This window comes from Rhipicephalus microplus, chromosome 3, assembly GCF_043290135.1.
Source record: "Rhipicephalus microplus isolate Deutch F79 chromosome 3, USDA_Rmic, whole genome shotgun sequence".
Taxonomy (NCBI): domain Eukaryota; kingdom Metazoa; phylum Arthropoda; class Arachnida; order Ixodida; family Ixodidae; genus Rhipicephalus; species Rhipicephalus microplus.
This window is the reverse complement of record NC_134702.1, coordinates 229,759,776-229,776,641: the sequence shown is the minus strand read 5'-3', so window position 1 is coordinate 229,776,641 and position 16,866 is coordinate 229,759,776. Positions and strand designations below refer to the sequence as shown.

Sequence of the window (16,866 nt, the reverse complement as noted above, 5' to 3'; positions counted from 1 at the left end):
TAATATGCGTCCTGCAGATAAACTTCATTTTCAATGCGGTTTCGTACAGTACTGTCAATACGCTGAATGTTATTATTAAATTATTGTGTGGTCCACCATTGTGTCGACTCCACCAAACTGGGCTCTCCACCTGAAAAGGTTGCCGTCTCCTGCTCTAAAAAAGTATCCGCCCCGATTTCTTGGAAGGCTTTGTCAAAAAAAAAAGGGGGGGGGGGGGGGGCGATTTATGGTGAAACATTACCTTTGCATCTCATATTTGAATTCAGCCAACATTTGTAAGAGGAATGTTGGCTGAATATGCCTTCAGTACACGCCTGAAAGCGAGTGCGGGCTTTCAGAAGTAAGTTACCCATTCATGAATCTCATACAAAGTGGCGGATAGTAAATGAATGAGGAGTCAGTGCAGTCCTCGCATTTTTCTTATTCCTATTTCTGCCATGACCAAACTTTCTCTTTAAAAATGTCGCAGCCCAATGCATCCTCAATGCACAGCTGACAAACAGGGGCGGTGGTCTTCCATACTGCAACACACTCGGACGAGCCGTCACGATCCTTTTGAAAACCTGACGCTGTGATTCCTGCGAATGAGGCGGAGGGTGTGCGGTATCCAATCGCGCTCATAGCGGTGGCGGGATATCGGGTTCTCGAGCTCCCACAATGAATGAAGGGTTAGTTATGGCGCCGTGTATGTCGAAAGGAACCCACCAATCCACAACGAACGTTCACCCGAGCACGCGTGGTCCGCGCACTGCATTCCACCCCGCGCTTCGTGCAAGATCCAATTCAGGAACTCTGATGCCCCGCCTGATCTAGCAGTTGTGCGATCGTTGCAAGCAAGCCGCGACTGGCGCGAAAATTATCTACGGTGGATTACTAAACCAGAATAAAGACCCCGTCGGCCACTGTACAAAAGGAGGGCAATTACACACCGTAGCAGCAACCGCACCGGCTTAAGATCGTCATCGTCTTCGCAGATAGATACAACTCGCGAGACCATTTCGTTCATTTCAAAAAGATTACTAAAAAAAGCTCCGATCCCGCAAATGCCACGAGAAAGACGACGGGCAGGCGTAGCCGCAATTCTCGGCAACACGTGCAAGTTATCGAGGTCGGTGCCGCATTTTGACGGTGCAGAAAAACTTCGCATAGGACGCGACTCCTGAAGCCGCTGTGACACGTCACGCGGGCGAAATTGCCGGCCGGCAAAGTGATATTTTCTGTCCCTGAATGTGCGCAAACTGAGGAAGGCTTTTACCGGTTTTTGCCGCTTCGTCCAGCTGGCAGAAGAGCTCCTTGCGAGTGACAAGCTTGGACGTTTGCACTTTGACCGGGAGGTCTTTGAATACTGGAGGTACCTGCAAAGAAACGATGTTTGCCTGTGCATTTTGATCCTTCCATCGTAACGGATGCACTCGGGGCGGCTACACAGAGGCAACAATATTTAAGCTGTGCTAAACATTACTGCAAAAACTTACTTCCACTCCTGCCATGACCACTATTCACAGGCAGCACTCACGGCGTGGAAAAACATGACGTGCGGCGATGGCCATGGCGATGCGGAAGCTGGCAACGCTCGAAACAAAAACTTGGCATCAAAACAAACGTAAAAATAAAGACGTATGTCTATATTTGGCTAACATTTCTCGTGCGTTTAGTTCTTCAATAACGATGGACTAAAGAAACATACTAACATCGCATTTTTTTTTACACCTACCTACCGTTCCTGCCCACCTCATTCCTCCCTCCGCTTTCTCTCTCTCTTTGATTAAGCGGGCTGCGCCTCAATGACAAAGATAACACCAAAAGTTAACCCAGACAAACAAACTAAAACGTGGAATCTTGAAAGGCCTTACTACACAGCCACAACGCCGAAGAACAACGCAAAGTCATCGGTCTCGCCCTCAACGTTGTCGAGTCCCAAGGGATTCCGGCTGATGGCTATGGTATGGTGGCTAGAAGAAGGCGTTCGGTGGCTCTTTCTAGCCACCATAACGCTGTTATCGCCGCTTGCGCAGTTTTGTTATCGTTGCTTGCGCAAATACTAAAAATGAAGTTTGATCAGTTGATTGTGCGCCATGTTCATGCGAGACAAAGAATAACGGATGGGTGGCTGCATGGCAAAGCAGTGCAGGAGACAGATCACATGTGCTATTTCGCGTATATCAACGAATCTAGTGCATGTACGCTGTAGACGTCACGGGAACTACTGTCTACGTCACAGCAGTGCGTCAGGAAAGAATATTGTGCTGTGTGTGTGTGTGTGTGTGTGTGTGTGTGTGTGTGTGTGTGTGTGTGTGTGTGTGTGTGTGTGTGTGTGTGTGTGTGTGTGTGTGTGTGTGTGTGTGTGTGTGTGTGTTGTGGGAGCCTGGGGAATGGCCCTTGAACGCGTTTTCTCGGCTACCAATGGTCTTCTAGCGCCAAGACACGCCAAGAGTAGTTATTTGTAGCGTTAAAGCGTACGTTGTTAACTTTTTCGAGTAAAATCCCTTTTCTCTTTGGTGTCCCTCAAAAAATATGAAACAGAGCAGATGGGCAGAAGTGTTCCAGTATTCGTATAAGAACATCGCTGACTCATAATGCAGTAAAGAAAAACTACAAGATCCTCATCAGCCAGTAGTACATGATCGAGCGGCAGTACAAGTGATATGGCAAATAAATAATTAAGCGATAAATCTGAGAAGCGGGAAGAAACTTTGTTATATATAGAATACTGAAACAGAAATTGTGGCTTCAATATTTTGCAACGAACGCTGTTATGAGATCGAAATTCGGATCACGCGCGACACTGTAGTTGTCCGCTACCGCCGCCGGTGTCCCTAACCACTATCACAGAAATAGCAAAAAAACGAGTACCAAGGACACAGTATAGGGCTCGAACACGGGTCACTGCTTGCCAGCCGAGTATTCTGCCACTGACACACGCCGTTTTTTTTTTCTTTTGCTTTATGGCTGTTCAGTGGCGTAACTAGATAGGACGGCGCCCAGGGCAAATATATTTCCGCGCCCCTCATTATGCCCGTGATAATGTTTGTTATTATTATTATTATTATTATTATTATTATATAATAATAATAATAATAATATTAATTATAATAATAATAATAATATTAATAATATTAATAATAATAATAATAATAATAATATTAAATAATATTATTATTATTATTATATTATTATTATTATTAGCGCTAATGTAGGCTTCCGCGATTGCCTACTGGCGCGCGGCGGGCCATTTCGGAGGCCAAGGGCCACCAGTTCTGATTTCGATGAGCTACGCCCGCGTTTTTGTATAGTATTTTTCTTTTTTTATTCAAACTTCCGGAAGTCCCTTACCCGTCATTGTTCTCTTCCAGTCCACACTGCAAAAATCTTGACGGCACGGGCGCTTCCCAGGCCCAAGTTTCTCGTACCTAAGCTTTCGCGCTATTTGTGCATCCCAAGGAATGCAGGGTGAGTACAAAACAAAGCAACCAGCTAGACACCGCGCCCTCGGGTCTGGTATGGGGGTTAAACTGGTCGGAGTGTTCTGCCGTTTCGCTCCGTTCGCTGTTCCATTGATGGAGGTCATCCTTGTGCGGCCGCATTCTTTCAGGGAAGTTCTTGGTTTCTCCAACGTACGAAGCGGGGCAGTCGGCACATGCTGTCGGGTACACTACGCTCTGCGCTTTTTTCGCAGGTGCGTGTTCTTTGGGCCAAAGGATGAACCTGCCCATGGCGGTGGATGGCATGTGGGAAACGTTGACCCCCGCCCTTCTATTGCTTTGCTGGCGCCCGCGATGCAGGGAATCAACAAACGTCGCCGTCGTGTCACGCTTTCTCCGTCTTTCCTCCAGAGAACTCTGCGAATAAACGCCTTTGTTTAGCCTTTGGTGCCGAGGTCACGGATTATATTCGCCCTTCCTTCCGCCGCTGCGTGGACGATTAGTCGTTGGACGATCGGCTATTTCGTTGGAGTTTTCTGTTCTTACTCAAAAAAGGTGCATTCGAACTTTTTTATTTTATTTTGTTTACGTACGTGGTTGGTTTCAGGGAAGCTTTCAGTAAGTGGTTTGGGAGGCTGGTGGGGTTCGCTGAAACTCATCTAACCCAGTGCTGCGGAGCACAAAACAAAGCTTAGCCGAGGGTCATGGGAAGGCACGGAGGTAGCGCAGCAAAATGAAAATAGAGGATCCTTTTCCCGATGCAAAAGCCATTGCGGCAACCCTTTCCTTCACCACCATCCCCACTTCCAGTCGTACATTACAACCTCGCCCCTCCCCCCTTCCAGGCGGTTTTACGGAAAAAAACATTGACAACCTTTCCAGGGGGCGCCAACCCGAGGACTCGGCTTGGCGCCCCCTCCCTAGTGGCGCCCGGGGCACTTGTACCCCCTTGCCCCCCCCTAGTTACGCCACTGTGGCTGTTCTTAGGCGCGTACACCAAACCACAAGCATCAAGCAGTGACAGTCCTACGAGAGGGACACAAACTGAAATTCCGTAAGTGCTGCCAAGGGTTCTACCCTCGACAACCACTCAGGTACAATCTCCTGAGTTTTCTGCAGTTCAGCAAACTTGTTTATACAATCACGGAAATACATTCCTGCAGTTCGTGCATTCTGATCGCAATAAAATCCCGCCATATGAACCCGCCATAAACAGTGAAGGCCACATAGCATAATCAAATTGAAAGGCGTGTCCTCTTCGTCAACTATTGGCAGAAATCTTATACCATAAGAATTCAAAGGTAATTCCTTCTTTATCGTCATTTAAAGAACATAACAAAAATATACTCCTTCCTAACAATATAAGAAAACATAATCCATGGTTTCTGGTTTTTCACAAATAGGGCAGTTTGTCCCCCAAGGTGAGTAAAAACCACGGTCTGCTTCAAATGTCCCAACAGATAATGTACGAGTGGGAAGCTTAAAAAAGAAGGACTTCGTGGCGGGAGCCACTAGCATTCTCTTCACTCGCTTAAACACTTCTTGACCTTGACCTCGAGCTCCAGTGTACATGGACGGTACAGGGGGTTCAGGTAGGACAATGTCACACACATCTTTGCACAACTTCTTGTGAGTAACCGAAAACAACTATTCATTTGAAAATCTAACAGATAAAAATCGTACACTTAGAATAACCTCCTTGCCCCGCCGCGGTAGTCTAGTGGCTAAGGTACTCGGCTGGTGACCCGCAGGTTGCGGGATCGAATCTCGGCTGCGGTGGCTCCACTTCCGATGGATGTGGAAATCTTGTAGGTCCGTGTACTCAGGTTTGGGTGCACGTTAAAGAACCCCAGGGGGTCGAAATTTCCGGAGCCGTACACTAGGGCGTCTCTCATAATCATATGATGGTTTTGGGACGTTAAACCCCACATATCTGTCTAGAATAACCTCCTTAAGATACCCGCGGACAGCAACGGTCATGTTATTCGTACTAACCACATATCTAGGTAAAAACCTGCATCAGTCTCATTTGACACACTGTACGTAAGAAAGGATCTCTCGAGTAGCGAAAAAATAAAAGAACCTATTTACGACTTGGCGTATACAAAGATGTGGTAAACCCAGCCCTCCGTGTTTCACTCTTCAAAACAGATTGGTTCGACTGCATCTCTCCCAGATCGAGGCCCACACGAACACTGCGAAGATGCGATGGAGCTTCTGTATGCTTGCCCTTGAACAATGCAATACTTGCATTGCATACCAGAGTTTTGAGAAAAAAATTGATTGATTGATATGTGGAATTTAACGTTCTAAAGCCACCACATGATTATGAGAGGCGCCGTTGTGGATAGCTCCAGACACATCGACCACCTGGGGTTCTTCAACGTGCACCCAAGTCTGAGCACACGGGCCTAAAAAATTTCCGCCTCCATGAGAAATGCAGCCGCGGCAGCCGGCATTCGATCCCGCGACCTGCGTGTCAGCAGCCGAGTCACTAGTCCATCCTGGCGGGACTTGAGGCAAAAAAAGATTGCACACCCTCGAAAACGCTGACAGATGATTACGGTTGCATATTGGTATTCGTCCGAATTTCTTTCGTTTGTTCTTGATAGTTCTCGTTATCTTTATAATATATGTCAGCGGAACACCAAGGTACTTGACAGGTGTGGTCGACCACTTAACAATGGCAAAATCGTCCGGTCTGGACGACACCTCTCCATGACAGAAGCCCAGACACTTTCCCGTGTTCACTATAGGCTGCTAGTTGCATTGCCGAACCCTTTAACTGCAATGATGGTGGTGGTAACACTATCTTAATCGGTACAACAAACAGCTACATCCTCTGCCAGAATTTCAACTTCAGATTGTTGTAACCTAAAGCCATGAATGCTACTGTTTTGAGTTATTGCTTAGCACAACGATTCTATATATAAACTAAACAGTAGGGGACTCAGCGGGCAGCCCTGACGGGCAGAACGTTTTATGTTAATCGTATCTCCAAGCGTTTTGTTGATTACCAGACGGGTCCTGCAATTCCGGTATGCCATAGATACCCCATCTCTGACTACGGTACCAACGTTCACATGGTCAAGAATGCTGAGAAGAAGGTTGTGGGAAACACAATCAAAATTTTCTCGAGATCATTCCCGCATGTTTGGTGGGGCCCAACGAATGCTTTGATTACCCCCTGAAGTCGCCGTGCTACTAGTATAGTACTTTCATTAAAATTTTGCAATCACAATTAGTTGGTGATATATATATATATATATATATATATATATGAGATATGGCGCAACGGGAGCGTTGTCAACAAGGACAATATATTTATTTCCCAACAGTTTCGGGAGGGGTCCTCCCTTCATCAGGGGATGAGTTATACTGACATGAGCTTTCAAACTTCGTTTCTGCCGCGTCCCTCTCGCCTTGAAAAATGTTTGCGAGAGTGAGAGGGAACTAGAAAAAAAAGGGGGGGGGGAGAAAAAAGACGAAAAAGAAAAAGAAAGAAAAGAAAGAAAGTAAAAAAGAGGAAGAACCATTGTCAACACTGAGAACGAAGCCAACTGTCCGTCTACATCCACATACGGTTCATATCACGTGCTGTTCAGTTCTTGACGTGTGTCGGGCCACCCATGATTGTCGCCGCGGTGCCGGGAGGGTGCGTGACGGCGTGCATAAAGAAAGGGGTTTCCCCGTAATGGGTCGGTCGGCTATTTTACCATTAATCTTCGTCCGTTTAAAGGTAGATTAAAGATAATATATATATATATATATATATATATATATATATATATATATATATATATATATATATATATATATATATATATATATATATATATATATATATATATATATACATGGGAAAGAAGTATGTTTTTTGACACAATATTAATGAGATCTAACAGACAATAATGCCAAGGAATGTATAGGGGAATTCATCACAACAAATGTAATGTGAATAAGAAGAAAGAAAAGTGTGTGAAAACATTACCTACCGTGACGGTAGGGCATCTTTAGGGTAAGGTAGGACTTTAATACTATTATGTCTACAGGTCTACAATGGTCTACAGGCTGGCGATGCAGATTATAAAGGAAAGACTGCAGGCATGGATAGAGGATGAGGGGGTGCTGGGGGAACTGCAGAATGGGTTTCGGAAACACAGGAGGTTGGAAGACAATCTGTTCTCACTGACGCAGTGCATCGAACTATCAGAAAAGGAACACAGGCCCCTGTGGCTAGCATTTTTGGATATCAAGGGAGCGTACGATAGCGTGGTTCAAGAAGAATTGTGGGGAATACTGGACACACTAGGCGCGGAACATGTAGTCACTAATCTTTTAAAGGATATCTATAAAGGTAACAAGGTAGTTATAAAGTGGGAAAAACAGGTATCCAAGCTTGCAGAGGTAAAACGGGGGCTTAGGCAGGGGTGTCCCATGTCACCCTTATTATTCATGATGTACCTACAAGGATTAGAGGCCAAATTAGAGGGAAGTGGACTGGGCTTCAACCTCTCTTTAGTCAAATCAGGAAAACTCATTGATCAGGCACTACCATGGTAGTGCCTGATCAATGAGTTTTCCTGATTTGACTAAAGAGAGGTTGAAGCCCAGTCCACTTCCCTCTAATTTGGCCTCTAATCCTTGTAGGTACATCATGAATAATAAGGGTGACATGGGACACCCCTGCCTAAGCCCCCGTTTTACCTCTGCAAGCTTGGATACCTGTGCAGTAATAATGTACGCAGATGATATAGTGCTAATGGCCAACAACAAAGAAGAATTGCAGAGATTGATGGACATCTGCGGTAATGAGGGAGATAGGTTAGATTTTAGATTCAGTAAGGAAAAATCAGCAGTCATGATTTTCAATGACCACGAAGGTAGTGAGCTTAGAATACAGGAGGTCGATCACGCTAGAGATAACAGATAAATACAAATATCTGGGCGTATGGATAAGCAATGGGACCGAGTACCTGAGGGAACATGAAATATACGTGACGACTAAAGGTAACAGAAATGCAGCAGTGATGAAAAATAGGGCACTGTGGAATTACAATAGGTATATATGATGTTGTGAGAGAAATATGGAAAGGGGTCATGTTTCCTGGGCTGACGTTTGGCAATGCGGTCTTGTGCATGAGATCAGAAGTTCAAGCAAGATTAGAAATTAAGCAACGTGGAATAGGTAGGCTAGCTTGCTTTAGGAGCTCACGGGAATACGCCAAATCAGGGAGTGCAAGGTGATATATGGGATAGACATCATTTGTGGGCAGGGAAGCTAGCAGCAAGATAAAATTTGAGAAGCGATTGAGAGAAATGGGGGAGGCGCGTTGGGCTAGGAAGGTTTTCAGCTACTTGTACATGAATGTCGATACAAAATGGAGGAAGCGAACCAGGAAATTGACTGGTAAATACTTAGAAAACAGCAGGTGGCCAAACCAAAAAGAACTATCGGTTAAGAAGAAAGTGAAGGAAATGGAGACTGACATGTGGAGAATGGGCATGATTAAGAAGTCCGCACTAGAGATCTATCGAACCTTTAAGCAGGAAATTGCCAAGGAAAGGATCTATGATAATACTCGGGGTAGTTCTCTACTGTTTGAGGCCAGGACGGGAGTACTGCGAACCAAGACATATCGGGCCAAATACGAAGGGGTAGACACAGTATGCAGTGCGTGTGGAGAGGAAGAAGAAACTGCCGAACACTTGATAATGTTCTGTAAAGGGCTTCACCCTATAGTTCAGGATGATGGCGCGGAGTTTTTCAAAGCACTGGGGTTTAGGGACCGGGAGGGCAAAATAGACTTTAAGCGGGTAGACTTAACTAGAACGAGGTTATCTGATTGGTGGCTAAAGTCAAGGCACGAGTGAAAATTAAACCCTTCACTGCAAAGTACGAATCCTCAAAGCATTTTTTAAAGAAAAAAAATAAATCTAGTTTTTGGTTCATTAAGTATTACGGCTTGGTGGCGCTAGCCACCGCCCAATCTAAAGAGTACAGCCATATTCATCAATCCATCTATCTATTATCACGGCAGAGAGCGGGAGCGGTTAAGCCACGGAGGAAGGAAAAATTCCTCCGTGGGTTAAGCGTTCTTCATCTGCGGCCCATAGAGGCGCGGCAGTCGAGAGTTATTCGAGACCTGCAACTGTGCATTACTGTTTCGGAGGCGATGCAACCGTGATGTGAAGAGATCGTTTTGTCAAACATTTAAAATGAAAAGTTAAAGACGAAAACGTATTAAACACGAATCGCTGGTCATCGCTGTTGTATCTGAGGTGGTAGATGCGTTGAATTTTGCTCGCAACAACTTAGGCTTACGTTGGCTTGTTGGCACTGCGTCTGTTTCCTGTGAGGAAAAGTGTCAAGGCGGCTTCTGGTTTTGTCGTTGGACCAGCGCGAAAATCAAGCTACGTGTTTACTTGCCGCAAGCATTCTTCCTCGCGATAAATCTACTATTGAGCGACGACAGTGATGAACACAACTGTTTACAGCTTGATAGTGCATCTCGTGTCAAGGACGGGTAAGCTGTCAACCTCTAACTAATCTCCGGGTGAACGCGCTTTTTCACCATTAATTTCGTGGCAGTGATGAAAACGTTGTCACTGCACAAGTTGCTTGGTTTGTACAACAGTCTGATGAGATTATTGTAAAGGTTAATACAGATCTTGACAATAAATGCAAAACTTTAATTGTTTACCGTACTTACACCCTACGCGTTGTTGCGTAATTCTCTTGTTTCGCTACGTGTACTCATGATGGCCGTTTATTGTGCGTGTAAGCCCAAACTCCATAAGCGCGAAAATGCACGCGACAGCTTAAGCCCAAACTCCATAAGCGCGAAAATGCACGCGACAGCTTAGGATCACGTGTCGCTCTTCTGCTGTGCCCGATGTGCAGCGGGAGCGTTTCAACCAAATGACAGACGAGTCAGCTGCTCAGTGCTGCATAACAAACTAGGGTGATACGTCACATTTGGCCCACTTTTCAAATTGTTTTGCTGTTTGAAATAATAAATCACCGAAAAAAAATTGCTGATGAGCGTCGGCGAGGGGCTAAAGTGTTTTTCACTTTCGCCGAAGAATGAACTCTTAATTGGTTAGCCAGCAGTCATGCCTCCGGCACTTGACATGCTGGTTATAAAATAAAAAGTCGCAATCACTAAATATCCTAATTTCTGTGCTAGAGTGCAAAAACATCAGTCTTTTTGTTTCTCTCATATTTTCAGTCTTGGTATAGTATGCACTAGTCTGTAGACCAAGCAATATAGCAGGAAATAAACAATGAAGAGCAATCGTAGGTTCACTAACTCAGTCAAATGATTGCTCATAAGAAACCAAGACAATGTGTGCTTTGAAGATCTACCAAAATACAGACAAAGTGAGCTATTATGAACACGGATTACACAAGGCAGTAGCAACTTTATTATTATTTTTTTAATCAGAAGTGTCATGTTATGAAACCAAAAAACATAGAAGTTGAGAGGATGACACAAGCTTAAAGAGATGAAAAATTTGTGAACACGGGTTGTCGCTAGTGCCATCGTCTCAACATGCGGATTTCTTCAAGGCTGCAACTGCCAGCCTTACCTAAATTGTGTAGGGCAGATTTATCAAGATGAAGGGAACCCACATACACTGGTGCTAACAATCAGCAAATGACCACAAAGCATTTCACACATGTTGTAACAACAAGGCCAAAAGTCATCCTTTGCCTACCTTACTGCATTTTGTATATTCTTTATACCCTCTCCTCCAACTTAAACAAAGCAGGGAAAGCCACATGCGAAAATGGAGAGATGAAAATGAGGAGTCGGCATGCTGAATGGGGTGAGTTGAAAGCCAATTCCCCATAATGGGTTGCGCCAAGGTAAAAGGGGCAATCAATGTGAGTGCCCATGAAACAGAAAGAAATGAAGGGCAGGAGAGAGCAAGGGTTTTGCAAGGATGGGTAGAAAAGGAGAAGATGTTTTCTTCGTTCAGCGAACTGGGAGCGCAGAGAAAACACAAAGGACGAAGCGAGGAACCACACAACACGAGCGCTCAACTAACAACTGATTTATTTTCCACATCGGAAGGACATATATAAACACAAAATGCGCATGTCAAAAAAAAAAGATTATGACGAAATCAAGGGCAGCATGCGAAGCGTGTAATCAAGGCACATGTCTAAGGGTTATCTAGGTAGCTGAATTCACAGTCAAGTAGTGAGAGGGAAGGATGACTTATACATTGGTCCGTATTCCTGGAAATGTGATAGGCTTCAGAAATTTCGCGCGTAGTTTGATGAGGATGCCGGAACAGAACAATCGTAGTTGAGCGCTCGTGTTGTGTGGTTCCTCGCTTCGTCCTTTGTGTTTTCTCTGCGCTCCCAGTTCGCTGAACGAAGAAAATGAATTACCAACTGGCCCACATTTTGATCCTTTTGAGAAGATGTTTTGCTGAATTATCTTTGCCTCGAGAAAGCACCCCCTGAAAATGGGAATAATGAGCCTTAGAAATTCCTTTAAGAATGGCTTATTTTTCATTGATTTTTGTTGTGTATGTGCTCTATCAAATTGGCTCAAGTGCTCCCTTTGAAACATTTATACTTGTTGGCTGGAATGTATTAAACTTGTGAATAAGGTGCAACATTTTTTTTTCTTCGATAAGCTGGTTAGTGTACTTAAGGTTTAGGATCGTTGAAGATATGTCTTGTCACTATAAAATGCTGTGCCATTGCTTCCAGTTATTTGCCATGCCTGCTTGATACTTATTTAATAAAACGTTAACAGGTTGTCCTGTTTGCTCAGTAGGATTGAGAGCTGGGCTAGTTGGTGAAATATCACTTTAACATGTGGTGTAGTAGTGCAACTTCGACCGGGACACAGAGAACAAGAAAAGCCAGTGTCGCGTTTTCTTGTACCCTGTGTTCCTGTCAAAGTTGCACTACTACACCATATGTTAAAATGTTGTCCTGTTTGTGACAATATGTATATTTCATCATGTTGATAATGTTTGAGCTAGTGCAGGTAAAACTAGATTTTATACTATGCATAAATCACTTCTAGTGCTTTTGATTCTACACAATCTTGAAGGTGTTTGCAGGTCTTAAATCTTGGATGACAATTAGGTATTATGTGTACGAAAAAAATGCGGGTTTACTTTTGCATGCACTAACATGTCGGGGAACGTTTTTCGAAGGGGCTCGTTTCTTGTTAATGTTGGGTAATACTTGCGAAAGATATTATTTAAGTTTGGAAGTGCGCTTCAGTATTTAATTGCAAAGGCTAGCGGCTGGTTAGGCTGTACTATGGGACATGGTCAGCCAGTGATGATTTCCTAATTTTCAAGCATCATTTTGGATTTTGTTCAGAGGGTTGTGCAGGTCATTTCGCCAAATGTCTCCTTTGGCTTGCTTAATTGGTGAGCATAGTGATCGTTGTTGCTACAGACGCTTCTTAAACGCTTTGCCTGTCTGACGAATGATTCTTCTTTGCCATGTCATAGATGATGGCTTGTGTAGTCTATGCATTATAGTTGGCTATTCGTTGGCATTATGTAGAGTGTAACCTTTGATTTCTCTGTAAAAGCAAGAACTCCAAGACAGCCCCATTAAGATGCGCATCACAAGAATTCACCACTGAAGATTAAACTTGGCCAAACATGTTTGCAGCAAGAACAACATTGTAAACCAAGCCATGATCTTTTTTTTTTCTTTTTGTCCGGTTTGACTGCGGGTGGAGTCTGCTTTTCCTGCACACCCTTCCCCCCCAAAATTTCACTTTGCTCTGCCCTGTTTATTTTTCTTTTCTGATTGGCATTGCCTGCTATATGTTTATGGTGCGGGCAGAGCATTACCTCACAATAAAAATGTTTTAATAGATGCCATCATATCCAGGAAGTCAAATTTGCTGAAACATTGACGCATGGTAACTTTACTACTAAGGTGAAACTTCTTACAATCGCCAATGAATGTGATTGTCATGAATGCATGTCAGAAACGAGGCTAGCAGCAGAGCTATTGAATCTATTCTTCAAAATGATTTTATTTTCAATATTATCAGTGTTACCTCAAGACAACTTATCCACGGAAAGATAAAAAACAACAACATTTAAACCAAGAAAAATGCATGTGTTAGTCTCTGTTTATGATAGAGTTGTAAAGAACAAGTGTAATAAATTTAATGTTTTGACACTATTGAACCCATGTGGTTGAAACTGTGGCAGAAAACTCTAGAGGGATTTATAGGCCTCTGCTGCTGTTGTCTCGAGTAGTTGTGTTCCCTTCGCTGCAGCAATGCGACATGGGTGAAATCACATTGTACAAACTCCGTACTCCCAACACCAGTTAGCTGTGCAGCTTTGCACTTGATTCACAAGCTTCTTGTGTGTATTTTACAAAAGAATTACAAGGATACTGAAGAAAAACAGTGACCTTGTTTAGACTGACAAACTGCACTCTGAGAACTCTAATGCCAATGCAATATGTTTCACTATCCCAAGTTCGTTATTAGCGGAGAAAATTAAGGTTGAAGTTTTCACTATTGAAGGTTGTGCCGAAATGTCCATGCGTGCCGTCGAAAATTTCTAAATGTATTTTTAATATTTTTTCAATTGGCTCGGTAATATTTTCTAAAACTTTGTAGGCTAGGTTTATGACACTCACAGAAAACACTGTCCTTCATTTCTATCAATTATAAGCTATGTAGAACCCACTGAACGCCATCATAATTTATGACGTCACGGTGTTTGGTGAGACATTTTCTTTGCACGGTTTCGCACTTACCTAACATCGTGTCGTGGTAAGAGTGGTGTTGTGAAATCATACTTTAATAGTTATTAGTATGCAAAAAATTATTTCGCTCTTGAGTGTCCCTTCAACACTCAGAGAAAAAACTAACAAGAACGATGTAGAGTAGCTGACAGCTTATTCACCTGGACCAAAGAGTCTGTGTAGTTGTATTGTTAGGTGTATCACATCTCAAGGCATATAATGCAAGGAGGATGGAGGATATGAAGCGTGACACAGAGGACAATTTAATGCAACAGTCACATATTACATGTACATTTAAATGAGTCCATGCACTGCTGTTCTCAAACAAACAAAAGAAATATGCAGTCTCACAAGTCTGCAGCACTGTGGTGCCTTGTGAGGCGAGGCTCGTATGTCCCAGGAGTGCACTATGAAAATGTCTTCAAAAAATTTAACTGTTGTGCGTTCCGGTAAACAAGGTTTGCAGTCAAGATGACTGGGTTGTTAGCCACTAATTGCAACAGAAGAAATGACACGTCCAGTTTTTGTGTTGGTACTCACTTAACATTATTTACTAACTGAATTGGAACAGCAAAATCAACTGCTAAACAAAGCACATTGCCTTTTGGCATCATCTATTAGCAAACAAAAGAATGAATCATAGTCGTTAAATAGGCGCTACTAAATAACAGAAGCGAATACGCTTTCTTCAGCCGTAGGTTGATGGTGCTGTAGCCAGCCGTCGCAGAGCGCAGGCCACGAGCTCGCGTCCTCCCTTTCATAAAGGAAGACAGTGAATAACCATGCTGACCATGACTGGTAACATGGGAAGTGTGTCTTCACAAGCTCAAAGGCTACACATGGCTGAAGCTTGCCCTCATTTCTACAACTCGTTCGGTGGACATGCGAGTTTCACCATGGTGATCTAAAACTTGAAACAGTGCAAAACGTATTTAGCTTTGCTGTGTTTCTTTTCCTTACACGGGGGTAGAAACTGTACAGGTTCTTAGGCCCGTATTCACAAACCAACCTTGGCCTTACCTCACGTTTTTCTCTAGTTCCTGTACTCTTTGCTTTTATTACAAGGACACAAAAAATGTAACAGGGTAAAAGATAGCAACAAGATTGGTTCATGCATACTCGCCTACTTCGTCTATCGAGCGCAGTAAATGCTTCAAACTTAAGGAAGACTCTAGGTAAGGTTGAGATTGGTTTGTGAATATGGGCGTTAGTACTTCAAAGTGAGAAATTCACACTGGCCTAAGCACTACCTCCCACTTTATACTACTGTAAAATCACGAGAAATCACCCCTTCTTCACTGAAAGATGATCGGGAATTATCTGGAGGGGGGGCCCTTGCTTGTTCTGGGACACTAATATGGAAGTGCCTATAAAAATTATGCACACATGTGTTCCTAATGAAATGCTGTATAGAATACACACGCATTTGCTGTTTTTATAGACTCGAGGAGAATCCTTGTGTGAAATTTATGTGTTATGACAAGGGGGGAAAGATGTTCTACAAATATTCAGACAATTTGTGACAACTCAGAATTCAGCCTCGAGGCATCACACTGTAAAAGTGTTCAAAAAATCTTGCATATATATAAGGACTTTCAGAACTTTGGTTCCAGGGAACTGCTGCTGCAGAATTTTGTAGTAGAGAACTGATTGAAAAATAATTGTGGGAGGGGAGGTGGCGCTTGCTCGGTCATTGACACATATTCGAGATCTCCTGTAAAGTAAAAAGGGACGCTTGCTCGATATTTTACAGTGCCCACTCACAATTGAAGTTCAAATGGAGGCACTAGCATGTGCTTTTTTCATAGCATTGCCAGGGCTACACAAGAGCTCCATTGAATGTGACTGCCTGTTCAACCAAGGAACGCTTGCCACCCATTCAGCTGCTCTATCTGCGAGTGTTCTCTTCACACCATCACTTTACTGTGCTATACTTTACAGTAGTAAAAGCACACATATTTCCATATTTTTGTGTTTCAACAAGCTTTGCTTAAACCTCTGTAGTCTGAACAAAGTGGACACTTACCACAGTTTCTTATGAGAGTTTATGCTTTGGATTGCAGCCTGAGTCATGAAGTGAAGTTCATGCATGCACAGCTTACTCACTACCACCTTTATTTGGGAGTGGAAAGATAAGCTGCTGCTTGAATTGTGCAGGCTAATAAAGGAGGAGATGGGGTAATTTGCCATGTCTGTTACAGGTAGGTGTACTTGCTGCCAAAGACCTCAAAGGAGGATAAGTGACAGTGGTGGAAATGAATCTGCACTCCAGCCAAGGGCACAACGAGCTAAGTCAGGAACATTATTGAAACGAACCACAAGTTAAGCACTTTAAGAAGTGATAATAAAACATTGTCTTGGTTTTATCATCCAACATGTGGTCGTTTTCATAATTCCTTTATTTTTCTTGCATAAAAAACCTCAAGCTGAGAGTTCTGTTGCTATTACTAGCCCACATGTTTGCAAATGCCTATCTTCCTGCAATCTTGGATAGGATATTTAGTAAAAGAGCTCAGTGACATTAATGTTTACCTGCTCCCTCGTTTGGTTTTAAGATGCACTTTTTCCTAGACTTGGACTTGTCTCTAATTGCAAAGAATTTATATTGATCCTTGAGGTGTGTAGCAAATAGCAAGCAACTTTTTCAAGCAAGGTTAACTTGGCATTTTCAATGATATGTGGGGT

At 43.3% G+C, this 16,866-nt stretch overlaps 1 protein-coding gene and 1 long non-coding RNA gene across 3 annotated transcripts in view; one reads left to right on the top strand and one right to left on the bottom strand.

Moving 5' to 3' along the window:
* The window catches only part of LOC119167548 (lethal (3) 80Fj), a 331,845-nt gene extending 330,272 nt beyond the window's left edge, over positions 1-1,573 (bottom strand). The window contains exons 1-2 of the mRNA XM_037419055.2: positions 1,476-1,573; positions 1,256-1,355 (exon numbers count right to left, since the gene is read on the bottom strand). Of these exons, the coding sequence (XP_037274952.2) occupies positions 1,256-1,355; positions 1,476-1,490 (115 nt within the window). The 5' untranslated portion in view covers positions 1,491-1,573. The remainder of the gene's footprint in view (positions 1-1,255; positions 1,356-1,475) is intronic.
* A 7,708-nt stretch (positions 1,574-9,281) lies between these two features.
* On the top strand, positions 9,282-16,555 carry LOC142804160 (uncharacterized). 2 transcript variants are annotated; one of them, XR_012894481.1, is made up of 3 exons: positions 9,282-9,949; positions 11,199-11,255; positions 16,383-16,555. It is a non-coding gene; the product is annotated as an uncharacterized LOC142804160 (long non-coding RNA). The 2 variants fall into 2 exon arrangements; XR_012894480.1 differs by having other exon boundaries at positions 11,196-11,255.
* The last annotated feature ends 311 nt before the right edge of the window (positions 16,556-16,866 follow it).